The sequence below is a fragment of the Pseudopipra pipra genome, chromosome Z, assembly GCF_036250125.1.
Source record: "Pseudopipra pipra isolate bDixPip1 chromosome Z, bDixPip1.hap1, whole genome shotgun sequence".
Taxonomy (NCBI): domain Eukaryota; kingdom Metazoa; phylum Chordata; class Aves; order Passeriformes; family Pipridae; genus Pseudopipra; species Pseudopipra pipra.
The window spans coordinates 10,189,570-10,212,113 of NC_087581.1; the positions used below are offsets into that span (position 1 = coordinate 10,189,570).

The 22,544-nt window shown below is 45.4% G+C and overlaps 2 protein-coding genes across 5 annotated transcripts in view; one reads left to right on the forward strand and one right to left on the reverse strand.

Moving 5' to 3' along the window:
- Nucleotides 1-9,290: 9,290 nt before the first annotated feature.
- PMAIP1 (phorbol-12-myristate-13-acetate-induced protein 1) lies at nucleotides 9,291-12,767 on the forward strand. Its single transcript, XM_064642049.1, has 2 exons — nucleotides 9,291-9,657; nucleotides 9,961-12,767. Exons 1-2 carry the CDS (start codon nucleotides 9,606-9,608, stop codon nucleotides 10,113-10,115), a joined length of 207 nt encoding a protein of 68 aa, XP_064498119.1. The 5' UTR covers nucleotides 9,291-9,605; the 3' UTR covers nucleotides 10,116-12,767.
- A 5,508-nt stretch (nucleotides 12,768-18,275) lies between these two features.
- The window catches only part of PDZD2 (PDZ domain containing 2), a 138,610-nt gene continuing 134,341 nt past the window's right edge, over nucleotides 18,276-22,544 (reverse strand). For all 4 annotated transcript variants that reach the window (XM_064642512.1, XM_064642513.1, XM_064642511.1 and 1 more), the window contains one exon: nucleotides 18,276-22,422. In XM_064642512.1, coding sequence (XP_064498582.1) covers nucleotides 22,256-22,422 — 167 coding nt within the window. In that variant the 3' untranslated portion in view covers nucleotides 18,276-22,255. The remainder of the gene's footprint in view (nucleotides 22,423-22,544) is intronic.

Sequence of the window (22,544 nt, forward strand, 5' to 3'; positions counted from 1 at the left end):
TGGTCTCTGCTGGACAGTGGGAACCTGAAGCCCAGGGTGCAATGATTGCACTGACAGTCCTGAGGCCAGCTGGTCCCAAAATCTGTGCCCCTGCATGACTTCCCAGGTCACATACCATAGAAAGCACATACTCACCACATGAGGAACACACGCCATGGAGTCAGCAAGGACACCTCAGCAACCACAGGGTAAACAAGGATGCCTGGGGTAGCAGAGCCAGACAGCCACTCTACCCCTAGCAAGAGGGGAACCCCACCAGTGAGGTGCAAAACACTGGCTCTTGAGGTGTCCTTTCAGGGTGTGAAGGGGGTGTTTTCTGGGGGACCCTGCTCCCAGTGTCCCACAGAGGGGGCCGATAGCTTTCTCGTCCTCTCTGCCATGCTCAGTGGGACCCTATAACACTATTGGCATGGGACATCATACCCTGCATCTGCTCCCTGGTGCACATCCTGGGTCACCAGTTCCTCAGGGCACTCTGATATTCTGGTGAGCACTTCAGAGCACCTTCATCTGACACCCCAGCCAGCAGCACTGCAGTCCAGACAGGAAAAGTACCCATAGCACATTACAAGGTTATCACTGCACAGGATCTTGACTAATTTCTCAGGGTTCTGCTGCCTCCATGTTGCAAAACTGTCCCCAGCCTCCCCTAGAGCTGCAAGGAAGTGGTCAGCAGCTGATGACTGTCCAGGTAGGCTTCTCCACCTCTCATCCTTTCCCCAATCCTGTTGGAGGTCATCTGTCACCTCCTCAGCACAGCATTGCCCTCCCCTCTCCCTGCCCACCACCATGCTCTGCCGTAACTGCAGACACAGCCTGGTCAGTCCAGCCATCCCCTGCCAGACTCCTGACAGCACCTGACAATTAGTTTGCCTTATGTTAAAACAAAAATAAAAGACAAAATGAAGAAACAAATGAAAAAAACCCCAAGAAAATCCCTAAAAAACCCAAACAAGCAAACAAAAAACAACAGAAACAAAAAAACACCAACCCTGACTTCCTGTGTCTTTGCAGATTGAGAGCTTCTTCTAGATTCTAGCAGCCTGTGTGCACCTTCCCCCAGTTCCACGTCGTTGCCCACCACAGGATGATGAAACAGGCAGGAAGGATGGCATCATGACCACAAAATATGGTGCAAATCAAGATGCTGTCACGTGAAGTCAGCTCCTACACCTGCGCCTGTGGGATACAACCCCCACCCTTCCTCACCATGACCCACTCTCTTTCCTCCCTCTGGGTATCTGTGCTCCTCCACTTCTCTCCTGCACAAGTGGAGCAGGTAGGGATGGTGACAGCCTTGCTGAGGGGCACAGGACACACACACACACCAGACTGACAAGGGAGGCATGGAGCAGCTGACCCTTGGACTTTCCCATAGCACGTAGAGTCCAGAGTACAGAAATAGGTTGTAAAGTGCCAAAACCACTTTGTTGTTAAGTGCAACCCCCTTTTTCTTGTTTCCCTTATTTACTTCTCTTTTATACTCCTTGGAGTCAGCCAGTGCATCTGCAGAAAGGTCACTGGTGAGGAAGAACAAGGTGTCCTCATCCTTGAAAGAAGACTTCTTATTTTTCACTTTTTTGTTTGAGCTCTTAATGCCAAAGGTCACTGCCAGAGCTTTCCCTCACACATCAGTAACCAACACCCCCAGCAGCACACCCACAGCCAAAAGTGTGGGTGCTGGGGGCAAAGAGACACACACCCCTCAACACATAATAATGGATGCATGGAAGAAGCTTGCCAGCATGGACACCAAATACCTGCTCTGTGCTGGTTCGGCATTCCCTGAAGTTACCTGGAAACAAACAAAGCAAGATCTCAAATGTGAGGTTCACTTAGCAAAGGAGGGGTTATGAGCTGCAGCTGGTGGTGATACTACGTGGAGCTGCTCCCCATAGTAGGGACCTCCTGAAGTCAAGAAGTGGATAGATCCAGCTGTCAGGTCAGCAGGGTAATAGAGAGGCACTCAGGGAGGACAGCACTCCCGTCTGTATCTGACCATCCTTTACAACCACTTTCATCATCCCCTCCTCTTCTCTAAGAGCTGCTTACATTCATGGAGAAAAGACCCCAAAGACAGTCCTTTTTGGCAAGAACGGACAAACTTCCTTCCATTTCTGTGCAAAGTCATTGCCACCAACACATTTTTTCTTGCAGTCCTTCATGCCTGAAGCTCCTGCAGCTTATCTGCAGAGCAGCTGTGGGGGACTTTCCATTTCCAGGGAGGCTTTTGTTTCCCATTTAGAAAAAGCAGTAAAAGTCACACCCTCCTCCCTCTCTGTGTGTTTCTGCAACTGAAAAATAAAACAAAAAAGGAAATTAGCTCATTTCAGTGCAATCAGATGCAAAGACTTAAACTGAAACTACCTCAAAACATGGGATGTTGTCAGCACTCTGATACTAAATCTGTTGTCAAACAAGTGATGACTCAAGTGGTCCCTCTGCCTTCACAGTCCATGCCACCCTGACAGCTTTCACCCAGACACAATTTCAGCTTGTCCTACTTCTCAGCCAGTAAAGCCCATACGGGGACCTTTTGCCAAGAGAGGAAGGGCATATTGCAGGTTTCACACTGCCATGATGCAGCATGCAGATCCTGAAATGGAAATGGCCCAGACTCCCCCAGCAATGTTCTGGTGGTTCAAGTCTGCTGGAACTCACCAGATCCTAAATTGGAAGCATGTGTGTGTATGCACATCCTGCTCCCATACTCCTGCCAGCTTCTGAGTTCTGGACTGTGATGATCTACTTACAATATAGTCTCATACTTTTGTGCCCCTTTTTTCCTAAGCAGACATTTTGAAATGAAACCTAAATCATATTCTCATTTCTATGTATAGCAAAGACATGGCTCGAAGATCCCTAATCAAACACACCTAATTGCTCATTCGTACAAATCACTGGCAATTCAAATTGTAGAGGAGATCCTATACTTATAATATTGAACATACTACCTGCCTTTTTCAAATATATAGTTCTAATATTTACAGTGAATAAAACACTAAAACACTTTTTTAAACCCTAAAAATTTCAAGGAAGAAGGTTTCACAGAAGATACCGCATTCCACCTTGTTTCAGTCCCTGTTTTCTCTTATCAAATCTGTCTACCTTTCGCCCTAAGTTCGTAGAATCATAGAATCACAGAATGGTTTGGGTTGGAAGGGACCTTAAAGATCATATTGTTCCAATCCCCCTGCCATGGACAGGGACCTTCCACTAGACCAGGTTGCTCAGTACCCCACCCAGCCCGGCCTTGAACATCTCCAGGGATGGGGCATCCACAGCTTCCCCAGGCAACCTCTGCCACAGCAACCTCACAATAAAGATTTTTTTCCCCTAATATCTAATCTAAACCTACTTTCTTTCAGTTTGAAGCCATTAACCCTTGTCTGTCACTACACGTCCTTCTAAATATTCTCTCTCCATACATTTTGTAGGCTCCCTTCAGGTACTGGAAGGCTGCAATTAGGTCACCCTTAAGCCTTCTCTTTTCCAGACTGAACAATCCCTCAGCCTTTCCTCATAGGAGAGGTGTTCCATTTAAAATGTTTTAGTCTTTAATTCTGTTTTGTGGGATTTAGGAGCACTGAATTCTTTATCCAAACAGAGGTTGTTCAAACAAGGCACTTCCAAAACTGAACTCAGAGAAAGTATTATTCGCAATAGTCTGAAAATCCTCTTCCCATGCAAAATAGTTCCTGTCACAACTGGAGAGCATTGGAAAGGTACAGGAGAGACACTGCAGCACTGAGTCACTGGCTTAGTGCTAGATTAGGAATTCCAGGTCACCATGCCAGCATCCAGAAAAGTTTGATTGGATTCTCTAATTCTCCTGGTAGACTTCAGTGATTCACAGCAAGTCACCGATAATGAGCCCTGTATGGGTTACCAGGTTGCTGGCTTAGCTGCAAGGCAGCGGCGTGCCAGGAAAGCACCAACTGTCTCATACATGGGATTTCCCGTTTTTTTTTTTTCAATCCCACACCTGCTGCATTGACTATACACAAAAATTATGACAAAGTGCAGAGGAGGTGCAGGAAACAAGGGAACCAGGAAACAAGAGAGCCAGAACTAGAAAAAGATCTGGCAGACCAGCAAGCAATGAAGAATTCCAGAAATGGAGTACATTCACATTCTGAACGAAGATAGCAAGACAGAAAAAACCCTAGTCATCATTCAAGGGAGGACATCTGCAAGAACCTTGCAGTAATGGTGCAGCTGTGCTAACACTATGCTTGGCGTTTGCAAAGACACCTACGCACACACATAAGAGCTCTTCAGCAAATACCAGCCTGATAAACAGCAACCAACGCCAATATTTACTTTAGGAATACCTTTGCAGTTGCAAAGACTGGCCTTTACAAGGATGTCATCACCTTCACGGGTGCCAAAACCCACTTAGCAAACTACCTAGTACATCTTTCCATCTCTTACAACCTCTTTATCTCTCTGGGAAGTTTTTGGTGACTACCAAGGGGCTGAATTGGGAATGACCTGCAGGGTCTCTGCTTTCTGCTTTCACAGAAAATTCAGCTCACCAAACAACTTGCCCCAGTCAATTTTGAATTGACCATATAAAAAACCTAAAACCAGGAAAATCCTGTCAATTAAGGCTCCTCACAATTAATCCTTGATTGAAGTGCACACAGTCAATATAAACTCTGTTACACTCTAACTATATCAAAGAGGGGTTCTGCCACTCAATCCCATCCTCAGACAAATGTTCTTGCTCTTGGCAGGAAAATTGCTTGGCACAAACTGGTACTGGTGGGCAACAAATCAGACTCCCGTGAGTCATCTTTCAGTAGCATTTTGCAGGTAATGAGTTAGTGCTGCCTGCTTAGCACAAAGGCGGTTGCAGAGGAAAAAGTGGAGGCTATTCCCTTTGCCAGTGACAGAGTATGTAATATATAAGCAACCATGCAGTTTACCTTTCACTAAGAAAATTATTTGTTTAAGCTTTCAAGGAAAGCAGGCAAGAGAAAATAGAACAGGAGGAAGAGTCTAAGAATTAATGATAGGCATTAGGTAATATTTAAACAGCAGATGAGATCTGTACAAGTGTGGTTACATCCCAGCAGTGGACAGGAAGCTCTGCTTAGTTTCTTCTCCTGAGTAGTGCTGAATCGAATCATATCATCAAATCGAAGTCAAATTAGCTGGCATATTTCATTTATCTGCTTAAAGCTGCATCAACCTTTACCCTTGCCATAGTGGAGTGTCAGCAGCACAGCAGTAGCTGCTGGAAGCTGAAGTTTTTCTGCAGTTGCCACCGGAATATTGCTAATAGAGAACAAAGCCATTTCCTTCAAAAGTAAGGTTGAGATTAATGCTTCAAACTGGAGGATTAAGGAAGCTTTACTTGTAACAGTGAGAGAGATCCCTGGAGGGAAGCTGACAGAGAAGAGAAAACCAGAAAATTAGAGTGCCTTAAGAAAAATAATGATAATCAATAAAATAAAATAAAACCTAACAAAACACAGCCAACCAAACAGAAAACCCCAGCCAAACAAAGAAAACCTATCCAAGGCTATCATCACACTCTCTCAGCATGGCTGCACCCTGCTGCACTTTCCTGAAATGACCTTGCTTTTTGGTCCTGACAATAGAGTCAAGTTTCCTGCTCGGATGTGCAGACCTGCAAGGATCAACAAGAACTGCCGACTCTGTGGTCTGCAGAAACAGGAAAAGAGAGGGAGAAAAACAAACAGCTTCTGAGTTAACATAAGAGCTGTCAACACCAGGCAGCCTTGGGAAGATGAGAAGATAAACTCCAGTGATGAAACAGTACCAGAGATTTATTTAAGATCTTAAAGGGAGGCACAGAAACAGCTTGAAAATGATTCAGCACAAATAACTGAGTTCAGAGGAAAAACAGCTAGTTTCCTTTTTCTCCCACTCTTGATTTCATTTCTTCAGATTTTGATTTCCTTTCAACAAGCCTGCCTGCTAGTGTTATGTGTACTGAGAATATGTCACATGTTGGCTTTCAATGACACGTTCCTGGTAAAACCACATCACCCAACCACATCACCCAGACACCGGTGAAGCTTGGGCACATTATCTCAACATGGTTCTCTCTTCTCAGATGTTCAATTGCAATAAACCGTGAATGGTGTTAAATAGAAAAAACCTGGAAGGCTGCTCCAAGTGGATGGTGCTCCTTGGGCTTCTACTCTGCTCCCTGCCATGGCTGTGCCCACCTGGGGACCTGTGGTCCTGCTCGGTGCAGCCATGGCAAGAAAGAGGTTTCGTGGCTGCTCTGGCAGAGCACCTTCCCAGAGGGCTATGCTTCCCACAGACACACCACTTTATTTAGGGGAATCGAAACAAGAAAACGACAGAGCTCACTGGTGTCTTGAAACCACAGTGGACTTATTTTCGCTTTACCCCTATTGCGCAATCCTGTAATTGGCAGCAGCCCCGCGGTGTGCTGCTCCCGCCGTAACGGGCTGTGATTACATACCAGTAAGTTCCTCACAAACTGGTAAAACCCTGCAGGGATGTGGGCCAGATCTGAAGATGGAGTAAGCTCCCCTCTCAACAGTGGTGGGTCTCCCCGAATTGCACCAGTGCACTCAGACACATGGCTCTGCCTGCAGCAACCCAGGGGCTGAGTACTTCGGGTACTCTGGCTCACAGGCAGATCTATTAACCCATTTTGTACACTAAAGTTTCATCTCTCCCTTTGTCCCCACACCCTTTCTCCCACTTCCTTTCCCCCCTCCCCTTCTTCCCCTTAAGGGCTGTTATTACCCTTAGCACTATTTTAAAATAAAACAAAGAGAATAATTGATGCCTGTGACTTCACTATCCCATCAGCTGCCCTGACAGGAAAGAATCTCCTCTCCTATATATGCCCAAAAGAAGGGTCCATCTCTTTGTGTGACTGCAGGAATACAGAGAGAAGTTACCTCTAAAACTCATCTGCCTTCAGGGTGAGGAAGTGTTCCTGAGCAGCACAGTATCGAGGTTAATTTGGTTTTGGCTTCACTGAAGGAAGAGTCATCTAAATAATTTGCCCAAATATTTGATCTGTCTCCAAATTCACAAAGAAGAAAAAGCTGCAGGTCATACCTGGCTCTGTCTAAACAAGCAAAACGAATGAGCAAAGTAACACAGGTGCCAGCAGTGCAAAGGACCAGTGTATCCCCATGGCTTGACTTTGTGGCATCTTCCATGCACTGGGGACTTTCAAGCACTGAGAGAAGAAGGGGCACGTGGGGTCTTGGTAAGGGCCCTGGCCCCATGTGCTGACATTCTAGAGGGGCTGCTGTGATTTGTGGAGCAGCCGTCAGGCTGTGGCTGTGAGATGCAGCCCTGAGCATCATGTGCTGCAGACACACACTTCTACCACAAGGGACGACACGTCATGCAGACGTGCTCCTGAACTGTATACCTGCCTTCCCATCATCTAAAACCCAACAAATATTTTTGGAAGAAACAATTTCCTACGTAACAGGAATGATGTGGCTCTGCCTGAATGAGGCTGGGTTACTTACAGGGGTGTTCATGCAGCTGAAAAGAGACCCTGAACACATTAAGTCAAGCCGATACGCCTACGTGCCATTTAGGTTGAATACCAGATGAGAGGTGAAGGCAATACATTCTCAAAAACATCAGAAATTCCTCTGTGGCCAACCTAAGATGCCCTGACACCAGACAGAGTGCATTGCGTGATGCTGACAGTGCCCAGCTACTGTCTTGGGAGTGCCCTTGCAAAAGCCTCATCCAGCTGTATCCTTCTTTTAGACATCTCACCCTGAAAACTGCCCTGTGAGCTGGCATCACTGCCTCTTCCACATGCTGGCCATGCAGCTGCCTTCTGCCAGGTACCAACAGGGCTGAGGTTTCCTACACAGGGAGAGAAATCAGCCATGTTTCAGATGTGCCATCATTTCTGGGAAATAGGCAGGGAAAAGGGTATCTGAACTGAGCTGGTGAATGATTCCCCTTCTAATGGACTTCAAAGTCCTCAGTATTTCTAGACACTTAACTTGAGAGGCTCCTGTCCCACAGAAAAGAGATTCTCGACATCCCCTTGTGGGTCTGTATTACACTGTGCCATTTTTTCCTTTGTGAAGTTGTACTTTGATGGGAGAGGTAAGAGTTTACTGACTTTCAGCCACAAATCAGTCCTTTGTTATGTCTGACTCATCTGTGCTTTCTTTACATCAAGCTATTTTCGTTTTCCCCTAAAAACAGAAGTCCATCCTGTAAGTCAGTGCACCAGATATCAACTCTCCTGGAGACAGGAGGCCGATGAGTGATCCATATATCACCAGCAGCTCTCCCAACATTGTGCAACAATCACAAAGACACGAGGGTGACTTTGTTTTAGCTCTTGTTTCTTGCAAAAAGCACCATCTAAAATTATAGTAAGCACAGGCAAGTGTGCCCTGGCATGTGTCAGCCAGCACCATGCAGGGTAGAGCAGAGTTAGGGTGGCCCTTAATTGCAAGTAGCACAGGAATATGGGCTAGCTTGTTTCTCTATGTTTAGTTTGAGGGCAAGGTCACCATCACCAAAGTTTAGACAACTGGAATTGCTCAGCCTGGAGAAAAGAAGGCTCTGGGGAGACCTTATTGCAACCTTTCAGCACTTGGAGGGGGCTTAGAAGAAAGACAGGCCTTTTGCAATAGAACAAAGGTTTTAAAACGGGTTTTAAACTGAAGGACCGTTTAGTTTAGATTAGCTATAAGGAAGAAGTTTTTTACAATGAGTGCAGTAAAACACTGCCACTGATTGCCAAGAGAGGTGATCGAAGTCCCATCCCTGGAAACATCCAAGGTCAGGTCTGATGGGGCTTGGAATAACCTGACCTAGTTGAGATCTTCCTGTCCTTGGAAGGGAGGTTGGACTAGCTGACTTTTAAAAGGGCCCTTCCAACTCAAACTATTCTATAATTCTATGATAATAACAGACAACATCTCTTGCTTCTACTTGTCAAAGCACACTCCATCCCTCCACCTTTTTCCTCATAATGGTCACAACCCTGTCCAGCTCTCCTGGACCACCACCACAAGCACAGCCCACCCTCCCATCTCTCTTTCCCCAGCACAAGCCTACCCCACCCCTCTGCCTCTTCTTGCCGGATGATGCAAAACCCACCACTCCACCTCCCTTGGTCACCCACGCCTCCATTCCCTCTTCACTAAGCACACTCCATCCCTCCATCCTGTCTCCCCCACGCACGCCCCATCCTCCCATCTCCTTCCATCCGGCACACCGCATCCCGCCGGGCTTTTTGTGACCGGGAGCGGAGGCGTTGTCCCTGCCCGGTCCCGCTCCGCCCGGGCACGCCGCCTCCTGCCCGCCCGGCGCGGGGGGGCGGGATTCCCGCGCGTTTTCCACACGTCAGGACTCGGGGAAACCCCCGGCGAGCCGCGCTGTAAGCACCGCGCTCCGCCCCTGTGCCCGCAGTCCGCTGCCGCCGTCGAGCCGTGAGGACCTGGGACGTAACTGCTCCGCACCGAGCCCAGTCGAGCCGAACTTGGGCGGTCAGTGTCCTGCCGAGCCGAGCCCGGACAGTCTGTGCCGAACCGAGCCTGAAGAGTCCGTGCCCCGCCGAGCCGAGCCCGGACGGTCCGAGCCCCGCCGCCGCGATGCTGCCTGGCAAGACCCTGCGCAAAGCCACGCCACCAGCCTCTCCTGCAGGTACCGGAGTGTGAAGCGAGAGGGTGGGGGGAACAGGATGGGACTGGACAGGACGGGAACACACGGTTCTGCTGCTCGCCCGACTCCAGCACCGGGAGCGGGGGCAGAGCCCGGAGCGACTGCGGTCGCTCGTGTGGAGGCGAGGGCGGTACAGCCACTGCTCTCAGTGTGTGTGTGTGTGTGTGGGGGGGGAGGGCAGATGTGTTTCATATTGAGAAAAGAAGTAAAAAATTGAACAAACTTGTGGGGATTTCTTTAAAACGGAAACCACGCTTGGTGTCTGACGGCCGCGTGTGTCCGCAGGGCGGGAGGCGGCGGTGGCCGAGTGCGCCCGGGAGCTGATCCGCATCGGCGACAGGTGGGACCTGCGGCAGAGGATCCTGAACCTGCTCAGCAAGCTGTTCTGCCCGGAGATTTGGGCTGCCCGCGAACATGGCGCGCAGAACGGCAGGGGATGATGACCTTGGCTTTATGGTTTGGAACAAGAGACTTCACAGACACCGGGAGATGAAGAAACCTTGGAAATTTAGTTGCATTGTGTTTAGCTGCCTGTAGCCGTCTAAGGATGGCTATCACATGATTTCTCTGAAGAATGTTACAGCAATATTTGCGTGTGAATGCCAGGTGGGAAAAAAAATAGCAATGGGCAGAGCCCCTCACCTTGCAGTGGTGAACTGGGGGGAGATGGTGACGTGGGGAGACTTGGGGCAACTTGCCTTTCACCGTGGTCTGAGGAGCCTTCCAGGAACCTGCTTTCCCCAGTCACCCTCTGGTCCTCATGTCCCACAGCCATGTTTCACCAAGGAGCTCGGACCACCTCAGGATGAAACCAAAAAAAGTGGCAGTGTCTTGGAACTTGGGATCATGAATTCCACAGCAAAAGCCAGTTGCTGGGTTTTTGACTGCTGTCCTTTTCTAAAGCCTGGATCCTGCTGGACAGGGATCTGGTGATGGGATTATATAATTCATTCAAGAAAACCACTATCTTTGTTGAATGGTTTTTTGTCACAGGATTTTGCTTTGCAGACTAAGAGTTAAAGCTCTATGAATTAACACAATGTTGCATAGTTCTAGCCTATATTATAAATATATAGTATGTATACATAAAATACAAATATCTGCACCACAAGTGTATGAAACAGGTATTTCACAGAGCTATTAACTGAATGGTGTTTGGGCTCAAACATAGTTTGAAAAAATGTTCAATACATGGTTTAAAAATCGGTATAAAAATACATTACATAAACTAAAAAGAAGTTTGACAATAAAGGAAATAAATCACATTAGCATCATATAAGATATATCTGAATATATATTACAAAAATACAGGTATTGAGGTAATTGTGGTGGAAGAATTCTTTCAATATTACAAAGAATTTCTTGACAACAGTACAATTCTGCTGTGTCTTTATAAGTAATGAAACAACTTCAATAGAAGTAGATCTTAAAGTCTAATCTCAAGTTTTCTTGAGAATGTTATTTATTCAAAGAAAGTAACTACCTCTCTTTGAAGAAATAATATCAATATAATTGAATGTTACAGACAGCACAGTACCCTTAGATTTTTGAATGTTTAATTATATATACTTATAAGCGAAAGTTCTTCCTGTGTACATTATTTCCATTTCATTTCATGGCAACCTCATTTCAGTTCCAGAATGGAACATCCAGTGGATAGTGATGCACTGTGCCTATCTCACTGAGGTGTTATTACCCTTGGCTGGCTTCAGAGGAGCTGAATTAAACCTGCTGATCGCTGTCAAGGCAAACAATAACTGTGCCAGTCCATTCTTGTCAAACTCAATCCTAACCAGTACTTTTTTCATGGGTTTTCATGGCTGAAGTGATCCTGTTTCATAGCCACCTCTAAGGTCAATGGTCAGAGTTCCTTCCCTTAACTAACCTTGTATGTGAGTACATTTGCATTTTATTAGGCTGTATAATTGCACTTTCTGATATTTGTGTCTATTCAAAGTATTTTCCTGCCTTGTAGTGAATTTTTGTTTGTATTTATAATTTATTCTTCGGTTAGCTCTTCTGAATCTGCCTTTCCAAAACTGTCATTACATATCTCTGGTCACTCTCACAAAAAACCCTGTGTGCTATGTATTGACACTGATTTCTGTCACTGAGCAGAAGCTGACTGACTTTGACTACTTTCCACATGGAAAATTTAACCCCGTCCCAGTGGTGTTACCGGGAGCCTTGCTGTTGGCTTGAGCCACATGCATGGTTCCCTCCTCCTCTAAGCTAGCTAACACCTTTTGAGTGAGAACAGAATGTTTCAGGAATAGTTGTTATTTATCTTAGTACTGCAAAGTAGTGTGTTTTGCGTACACGTACCCAGGTCAGTTTTTCAGGTACTAAAAAGAAAATGCAAAGAGTTTCAGTTCAGCTGAACACCAGCTCCCAGGCTAGCACTGCATGCAGCTTGGCAAACTGTTCATCGAAGGCAGCTCCAACTCCAAGAAATATGGTTGCTGTTGTATGTCTTACACTTGGTGGAGTCTTGGACTCTTCATCAAGGACACTAAACTATGACCATGCCTGCCTGGAACTCTCAGGAAAATTCAGCATTAGCATTTGTATTACTAGCTAAAATGTACTTGAATAAAAGTGTTCTCAATGTATGCTGCTTTGAAATTCAATAGGAAATGAGGTGTGGGTTTTATACAGCCAACCCATTCCTTCAGGCTCTAGCCTGAAAACTGTGAAATACTATGGAAAAAAAATATACTCATAAATGCATTGTCATGGGGATATCCAATTTAAGTATTGGCACATTATTTTTCTGTCTAGATATGCAAAGACTATTTGCTTTTTTTTGAAACTTTTTAAATTTTTCTGAGCATGTTTAAGACTGCTATCATTCACCAGGAACTCAAGAAGGAGACCTAGATCCAAGAGACTAGTGCCAGTATGTGACCAAGCACTTGTTGATGTCTGTCCTAGGTTCTTTTTGTTACTTCTGCAAAGGATCTGCTTTATGACTTTTATCAATATGAGTTTGTTTTTCTTAAAGCCTATTCTGGATGCGGGCCAGATGTGTTGCTGTATGCCTCATGCACGTATGTCTTGAATCCATGCTAAGATAATAAATACGAAGTGTTTACGAGAAAAATGAGTCACTGTTGTTACAACTCCGTTTTTTTTCTTTTGTGTGTTTTGAATGCATGATTGTATTATGCAAATTCCTTCCATACTTCCACGTCAGCAGGCACACACTGGGGCAAAAGCAGAGTACCAGCAGGTATGCTTTAGGAAATTAGGCTTTGACTTCTGCCTTCAAGAGGAAAAAGGTGTACCCATAACCTTGAACTTCAAAGAGACACTTACTCTAATATTTTCTAGTAACTACTGCCTGCAGAATAGTTCGGTGGTGTCAGGGAGTCCATTACTTCTACCAGAGGTGCTGCAGCTTTGAAAAAGAGTGTCCCTGAGGATCAGTGAAGGATAGACATCCAAGTTAAGGGTTTTGTCTCAGATCCAGGCAGAAAGGCATTTTGTCAAAGTCAGATTTTTATTTTCTCCAAAGTTTGAAGCTGGAGCTTTGGAAGAGGGGGAAATAACACTGTTTACCACAAAGGAATAGCAAAGGGATAGTGCAGAGAAAATTCTTTGCTAAAGCTGGGACCCAAAGATGTGGCTGTGGACAGGAGAGTCTTAGATCCTCACCTGCTATGCCATGCACTGACTCGTCATGCTGCTGCCCCCCAGCTTCACAGGCAGGGAGCATCATAAAATAAAGAGAAGCAATTCCCTGTCCTTTCCCAGTTAGTCACCAGCAGAGGCCTGGAAATGCTTTACTTCGGGGGACATCAGTGAAGTGCTTTTGAGAAGGACCACTTGGTGAAAAGTGCTACCACAGGTACTGCACAGAGGTTTGGTTTTGCAAAGCTTCACCAGCAAATTAGACTCATATGACTCATTAGACTTGTGAAAATATCCAGACACCTTCACCTGCTGCCTGCTAGAGCCTGGGCCCTCTCCAGCCAAGTCACCTCCAGAGCACTGCTCCTCCCTAAAAGGCAGGGGGGAAAAATCCTATCATTGGGGCATGACATTGCCTTCTAAATGCACTTGACTCACCCATAAGCACCTGATATCAAAAAACCAAAATAAACCCACCTGTCCAAGCAAACTGATAGAATTGCCACCCTGTAATGCTTTTCATTAACTGGGCACAGCACTTGCCCAGGCAACAAGTGCAGCCCCACACTTGCACTGTGCCTCCCTGGGTGAAAACCATCCCAGTGCCCTTGGCCAGCTCATGCCTTCACACCTGAGACTGAACGCACAAGTGGTATTTCCTAAACAAATTGCTAGACAAGGAGACACCTCCTTCTTCCCCTCATGGGATGTTTTTATAAATCAACTGAAAAACAATGTCTCATGTGCTGCTCATTATTTTTAGCACACGCTGCTGGATGGGACTATATTTTATCACTTTCCTCCCGTTGACATGAGAGGGTGTGCATCCATAGAGGCGTAAGGAGGCTGGACAGGAAGGGTTGGGGATGTGATGTGCTGACGTTAAGTCTGGCAGGGTTTTCCACGAAGCAGGTGACTGTCTGATGCTGGGGCTGTCAGTGAGCAATAGTTTCAAAAGCTGTTAGAGCTGTAAACAAGGGTCCTCACCCAACTGCGTCAGGACATTGTCTGGCCCGTGTAAGAAATGGGCCACACCAAGGCTGCCCTGCCTTCTCACGCATGGTCTCTTTGCAATGCAATTCTCACCACTCCGCAAACCCTCTCAAAGCGTGGAGGCTGGTGTCACTCCTTCAGCAAGAGGAGATAACCTCTAACGAAATGACAGGAACCACAAATAAAACTGCTTCAGCCATTTAACCTCACAGGGGCTTTGGTGTCATTCCCTCGTCCCCATGAAAGGATGGTAGGAGCACCACTAGGCTCGGTTCCTCTGTGCCACTGTCACTGCTCGAAGGGACAAGTCACTTTCTGGAGTGGACAGGCCAGCTTTCAAATCTTGAGAAAAGCAGTTACTTTCGGCAGCACTGAATAAGGCCAATAATAAGATGCCAACACCTTCTCCCTCAGCTCCTGGATCCTAGCTGGGATCACAGTCCCCTACTACATGGGGGCAACTAAAGGCAGAATTCTGCTTGCACCTTCCGCTTCATGCTCCTGAGAGGGATGTGACAAAAGCTGTGACAAAGGCAGGAGGTCACATCCATGTCCACCCTGCCCCAGATCAGTAATCAGGGAGGCAATTTTTGACAAAAGCAGCTGGACTTTCCCCAGCACCACCACAGCGTTGATAGCAAATGGCTTTGATAGGTAGGGGAAAACGCAAGGAACTACGGCATCAGGTAACTTGTTTGCTCAGTGCAACAGTATCAGACTGATTCAGCTGCACAGTGAGGTGAGGCCAGCACATATGGGACTGTTAGCAGAAAGTTCTAGTTTTAGTATTGACTAACTTCAGAAAATACCCTGGCTGCCAGAAAATATCCTTCTAGTCACAGCTTTACACACCATGGGATTGGAAAGGTAATTCCTTGTTTTAGGGAAGGATGTTTATTTGCATCGTGTTCTCTTTTTTTGATAATTTAAAGAGAAGGATTTCTTTAGAAGGAAAAAAAAGTTTATTATTTGTGCATTAATTTGTGAAGTCTTTTAGCCAAGTCAAGTGCTTTATAAACACAACTACATGGCAAGGCCAAGTCATGGCTGGCTTTTCCTATAAACGGAGAGTCCGACACAGGCTTTTTCTAAGGGTTGCTGGAGATGGTCCAGTTTCAGCCATGGTCATGATGAGGAGAAACACTTTAACCTCCCTTGCAGAGAGGACCAGCCCTAGATAACCTGCAAGTAGATCACCTGCTCCCCAGGCATCTATTGACATGAGGCTGCTGGACACAGGGAGCAGGTGCTGCAAGTGTGTTTATGCAACATAGTATTGCATAGAAAAGAAAAAAAGAAGCACCAAACTGCCGGACCAAAAATCTCCCAGTGCAGGCCAAGGCAAGGGCATGGGTTTGGCTGTGCAGAGCCAGTAGGGTGGACATGCCCCCCTGCAGTGATGCCTGGCTCTGGGGCTGATCCTGTATGGCCATGGTCACCAGAAAGTGTAGGTCAGGGCTGTGGCCTGGGAAGGTTTTGCTTCCCCCTGTCATCACAGTCACATGCTGCCCTGTGGCATCACTTCCCTGCATTCATGGGCATTATGTCCAGCCACCACCTGCTCTGCTCCTGCCCAGCCACTGACTCTGGGGTGGGCTGTGGTAACCTCCTCCCCAGGGTCTCTCCTTCACACCACCCCTGCATGGTGACAGTGACCATTAGCTTCTGTCAAATGTGGTAAAGTGGCAGTTTTGATCCTGGAAATAGAGAGAAAGGAACAACCACTCCAGACACACGGATGCTATTCAGTTATAAGTAGCATCCAGTGATGCTTTTACAGGGAACAGGAGAACAGCAAAGCTGTAAAAAAATGAGAAATAAACTGGAACTTTTCAGGTAGAATGACCATAGAATCACATTTCAAATTCTGCATTTGCTCATACCCCAAGGACTTCAGAACTGAGAGAGGTAAAAATTTTCTGCTGCTTCACATGTCTCAGGGGACAAATGAAGTCACATATACTAATCCACTTACAGCTTAAGTCCATTGTGTCTTCTTGCTTTTGTATTCCTCTTTAATTATCCACTGACTGGGGCAATTAAGATTTCAATTAAAGACATTCAAGACTGATCTTGCAAGAGCCAAGCTGCTCTGAGGCTTGAGCCCTGTTGACCCCAGCTCACACCATGTGTTAAGAGAAATCAGGACAAACAGGAAGATGGGTACAGGGGAGTCAGTGAAAGAGGGAGAGGAGCTGGGCTGGCCCAGAACTGGTGACAGCAGGGCAGAGGAAATATTTAAGACTCACAATAGTTTCTTCCTTTTTCCCATGCAGCCCTGGGGGAGAAGCTAGGCTTCAGCTGGGGACAGACATGTTGAACCAAGCTCAAGGGGCTGCATGCACTGTCCCACACCTCCCCTTCCCACATGAACAATTTTATGCTTTGCACAGTCACAGCTGCACAACAGCATAGGCTCTGCAGCATCCCTCATCATGGCTGTTTGCAAGGGAGAAAGATGGGGGGGAAAAGGGGTCCCCATGCAGATGGAAGACAAGGACACCACAGAACTCTTCCTTTTCCCCTCCAGCCCAGGAAAGCGTCCCCATGCCCATGGAGCAGTCTGGGAACCCAGTGCACTGGCCTTTCCCACAGGATGAGTCAGCAGAAATGCTGGGCTTATCCTTCCTCATGTGGCTCTTGCTTGCACCCTCGCAGCACAGCACCCAGAGAGGGAAACTGAAAGCAAACACAGCTTTTGGGGCACAAGCCTGGGGATGACTGAAATGCCCTCTGCACTATTGGCACAAGAAAGCAAATCCTTCTCCTCACACAAAAACCCACCTGGCCCACCAAGCCAGCACTGTGCACAAGAGGAAACAGTGAGGTTTGCCAGGCACGGCACAAGACATAGGCAAGTGCCACGGGTATATCAAGGAAAGGTCAGGACTGTGCCGTGCCATGCGCCGGATGGAAATTACAAACTGTGCTGCTGCCTCAAGTGCCCAACCCAGCATTCAAACACAGAGCAATGCACAAAGGCCTGCAATGTAGATATAAACACAACCTCACAAACTCCTTCCTGCAGCTCAGCCTTCCCCACAGTGACTAGCTGATGTGTCTGTGCTGCCAGGCAGCATGGGATTTTGAGCACCTCTGGCATTCCCCATGTCCGAGCAGCTGAGCCTTCTGGGCTGACTCACGTTCCTGTAAGGAAGGCTTGTTTCGAGCTGCTGTGCAGTTACTGTGAAGTCACCTGTATCTTTAAAAGAGTGGCCCACTTGATGCAAACCTTTGGAGGTTGTGGCATACACTCCCCACTACAAGCTCCACTTCAGCTCCACTCCATCCCCAGAGTGCTTCCCAACCAGCCCATTTCACTGTGGTTTTGACAGGAAGCTTATCCCTAGGGTAGGTGGAAGAGGAGAACATATACCAGGCTAGGACCAGTTGCATAAAATATTATCTACACACACAGCTCCATTCCCTTACAGCCCAGGGTCTGGGCAGGAGGTACACTTCATAGGTGATGTGCTCCAGGGACTGCTGCTGCTGCTGAAAACTCCACATTTCACCTTCAAACTCCACATCTTCCTTGAACAGGGGCAGAAAAAAAAAAAAAGCATGGCTTCCAAGATATTGAAGCAGGTTCTATAAAACATCTTCTATCACTTCTTAAAAGCTTTAGTCCTCTTCACACTGAACGGCGGTTCTTAAGAGGGTACTATTTTACTTCTAGCTTAGATGTAGATCTGGGCAGTGTTAACACTTAAGTCTTTGACTATGCTCTCCCTGACATCTTTGTCCCTGGAATGCCAGTTTCAACTCCAGACCAGACAAACTGTGGCATAACAGAATTAAATATCTAGCGGAGTACTAAGGATACCATTTATTTTCAAAATCACTAAAAAACCCAAGCAAAACAGTTTATGGCGATACAGATTTACATAAAAGAGACAGCATATCGAAAAATGTACAATCTATTTCATGTTATTGCACTGACTTTTTTATAATATACAAGGCATATTAAACAGTTTTCATTAAAAGAAGTTTTATTTATATAAATAAAAGTGTAAATATACAATATCATACAATAAGTGTATCAGACTAACACACAAAATCTACCTACAGTGGGATCCCCATTTCTCTCATGAGCTAGTCTACTCTTCATCAATATTTTCACTTGTACATTTACATAACCTAAACATAGAAACAGGTAAACATTCCCATCTGGGAACACTTCCTTCAGAATTTGACAAGAACCACTGCAGAACATTAACCAGGGTTAATTTTAAGTGAGGGTCATTAGGAAATATCAATCCACTTAACAGTTTCTTAATACTTATCTGTCCTCATAATATTTTTTAGTGAGAAAATGATCAAATGTTCCTCCCTCCCCCCAGTTTAGGCCTAATCTCAGAGTTTTTAATGCAGATGCAGTCCCTACAGAAGCTGGAAAGAGCTTCAAGGTACAAAAGGCTGCAGAATATGCAATGGCAGTATCGCACCGCTCTCATATCCGGGATGTGCACCCTCAGCTGCCCCAGGCCTGGATGCAGCAAAGCCCTCTACCAGACTTTCTCTATCTAGGAGCAAATTTGCCTTGTCTGGAATGCCTTCAGCTCCCTGGTGAAGAAGTGGTGTATAATTTAATCTCTATTTTTTTGGTCTTCTAGGATGCAGCTGCAAGTCTCTGGAAAGTCGCTGCTCTCTATTTTTTTGGTCTTCCAAGATGCAGCTGCAAGTCTCTCTCCTGGAGTTTGGCCAACACTCTGGTAGGGCAAAGAATCACCATGGAGACTGATATGCAAACAGCAAGGCTGAAAATAGTTGTGAACCTACTGAATACTGATGAACTAATGCAATGTCCTTTGTCATTTTACTGCAACCAGGCTCTCAGAAAAATAACATTTACTTTGCCAGGTGCGTAACCAAAGGTTTACTACATCTGCTTGGTCTAGCCATCTTGTTTGCAACAAAGCAGACACCAATAGTGCATAAATCCTGGGGCCTTTTTGGGGAATGTCACTCCATATGAGATGTCAGGAAATGCTACTGTAATCATATGAACACTGGTAGCCTCTGTAAAGATGCTTCTTGTTCTTTAATCCAAAAAAAAAAAAAGGTATTTTCAGGAACAGAAACAATCAAGGTTAAATACTATTCTTTTTCTTGCTCTAATGTTAGTAGAGAAGTGTTATCATTCTACCCATAGTAACTATTGTCAGATTTAAAACATTAAACCTATCTTTTCAATTATAGCCACTACCGAATCACACACAAAAAATCCCCATTTCTGTTTGCTGTTACTCAGCCAACACTTATCTACGTGCATGTAAAATAAAATACTGAATAGTATCTGCTTACTGAAAAATGAAAGTCTTCTAAATCACTCACAATGAACGGTACCTGCAAATAAGCATCTGAAAATATCCACCACGTATCATCTTAAGACACCTCAAATTAACTTCAATTTACAAAATGAAGACTTTACCTTTGAGTTCACACTGGTTTAGGAGTGAGGGAAACAGATGCCTCCCTGCGATGGAATCTCCAAAATTTTAGACTGCGGACTGAAAAAAAAAAAGCCACTTCCTAAAACACAATTGTGATTTACCACATTAAAGTAGCAAAAAGTCAGTACTGCACTTGCACGTATTATACGTATACAGGTATGCATTCACTACGCTGCATTAAATTCCACATGCATTTTATGTATCTATTATACACGCTATTACAGTCGGATTTTGGTCATTCCTGAACAAGGCCTCACCATTCAACTGTCATTACCAAATGTCTTCTCCCTGTTTTTCAGCAAATACGGAATATTGCAGGGGTAACGTCTTTTATGCCATCACAGGCCTAGAACATCAGTGTGGTCCTCCAGCCCCATGTCTGCATCCTCCTGAAGCCCCTCCCACCACGGAGGTGAATGGAGGCCAGGATCAGTCCTGACAGAGCGGCTGAGCTGTGGGTTCACAGGGGACCCAACTCCACAGTCATCTCATAGCACTGAACCTGAATTAATTTCAACAGAAATCCTGCAGGCAATGGAGCTGTAGGATTATGTACAGTATTGCCTTTCCTGTAACCAAAAGCTGCATCTCTCCCTGGATTCACATGCTAATATGTCACTGAAAAAGAGTTAAATCTATTCATTTTTAGGCAAACGTTGCACAGCTTTTCTGTTCATCTGGTCTCAGGTTGCCTCACAGAATTGAATTTTCCTCTGTGCATCACAAGTTGCAGTCTCATGAAGCTGTCACAGAAATGAACCCAAGCGAGTGCTCCACTAATCTGGAAGGAACTGCTCCAAGCACTGTTGAATAAATATAAATAAACTGAACTATAGTATGATCTTGGGGTATGGCCAAACAACAAGCCCAGACCTTTTTGTAACAGCTACCCAGTGTGTTGGCTCACTATAAAAGTAGGCAGCACTTCAGATTTGGACTGGTTCCAGACTGAGAGCTCTTCACCCTGGGCATGTTGGCTGCAAGGAGTCTCCAGCCCAATGTGATGAACAACCTGAGCACTGTGGAACAAACAACTTGTTCTCAGCTGATAAGGACACTGGCCCATTTCCTCCTGTATGTATTTTATGCTGTTTAGCTATCCCAGATGTAGGAAGAGAAATAACAGAGTCTAATCTTTTGCACCCATACATTCTCCTCCCAGCACAGCAGACTATAAGTAACACTCAGCAGCATGGCCTGCTACTGATACCTCCACTGTGAGTAGAGGTGAGAAAGTCCAAACTAAGCGCCCAGGGCACTGCAACCCTTTCTCTTTTGCTGTATCCAACACCACGGTTTCTCCCATCTACACAAACAGTGTTTGGTTTCGCCACCCAGAACCCTCAATATCAGCCCAGTCCTAACGCAGTCGGGCGCACTTGTGTCATCCACACACATCCTCACCCACTCTCACACAAGGAAAAATAAATACTGGACAGGAGAAAACAAAGAAGACCAGTTAAAAGCCACCACAAATACGGCCAGCTCAGATTTAATCTGTTATAATCCCCATTTTTAGATCACCACTTTTCAGCTTGAGTCTTTCAAGTTGGGCAGCCTTAGACCTCTTGTAGACAAATAAAAGCAGCCCAGCTTTCAGACGTACTTAGCGATCGCTGAAGTCTGTGGGATCTGTAAGTGCTCAGCACTTGAAATTATCCCCCTTTTAAAAATATATATATTTTAAAGGTGCCTAACATTAGAAGCCTAAATTTGAAAATTCAGACCCCAATTTTTATCGCCCCCATTTTAATCACAACTAACACTTTGGTGGACAATCACCTATTATTTGGACATGATTTTCTTACAGATTTCTGCTGCATTAATGTCAATTGCTTTCAGATACAAGTTGCACCTAAAAGCAGATTTAGTTGTGGTGGATGCTGTGTCAGTTCATCAATTTTAAGAGGAATTTCCAGGTTTGCAATAAAATGCTCATGTTTTAGGCATAAAAGTTGTGCAAAATTATACTCTTTTTGTCATGCATTTTTAGCAAAACCGCACTTAGAAGAATAAAGTGAGATTGTTCCAGACATTCTCTTATTACAACAACAAAAAAGGACCAGACCCTAAGTAAGTGTCCTGAAGTCTTATTACAGCTAAGTGATATAGTACAGTCTAAAACCCATCCTTGTCAATAGGATGGCAACCAACAAGTTCTACTACCAACGCTCTGCAGATACTAAAAATATCAGGGACAGGCACAGTGTTATTTATTTCAATCAAAATACTTTAAATCAAGCCCAGGAGAGGTCTTGAAGTTCCAATAAAACTGCCACATAATACAAAATTGTCTCTAACATTTGGCTTCCTTCATCCCCAATAATTAGGTGAGATTTTATGAAGCTCATCACATGCTTGCTCTGTGGTTCTCCAAGGCTCTTAGCACCTCTCTGTAGAGCATTAAGACACTTCTGTGTGACTTTAGAAACAAAGACAGCTTTTAGACAGTTCTAAATGGTTTGTCTTAGCAAGTGTGATTAGATGTAGTGCTTCCATCATACTGCAGTCCTGTGTTTTCTGATTAGTAACTGAACAGGGCCCTCAGGCACAGATTTAATAATGTTCCAGGCATCGTAATGCATGAGGCCAAGTAATGACTTTCCACTAACAGCAAGAATTTCATCTCCAGTTTCTATGTTTCCAGATTGCTCCGCAGCACCACCTAGAAGCAAAGGGGGAAAAAGTCAGCGTTAGGAAAAAAAAAAAGTGAACCCACCAAAAATGTGCTTTCCACTGTGCTGAACAACAAATAAACCGCTTTTCCAACCATAACAATTTCACTAC

Bases quoted from the DNA above. Each gene is read 5' to 3' on its own strand.
- PMAIP1 (XM_064642049.1), top strand. From the start codon at position 9,606: ATGCTGCCTGGCAAGACCCTGCGCAAAGCCACGCCACCAGCCTCTCCT. The intron at 9,658-9,960 runs GTACCGGAGTGT...GTGTGTCCGCAG, and splicing joins GCCACCAGCCTCTCCTGCAG to GGCGGGAGGCGGCGGTGGCC.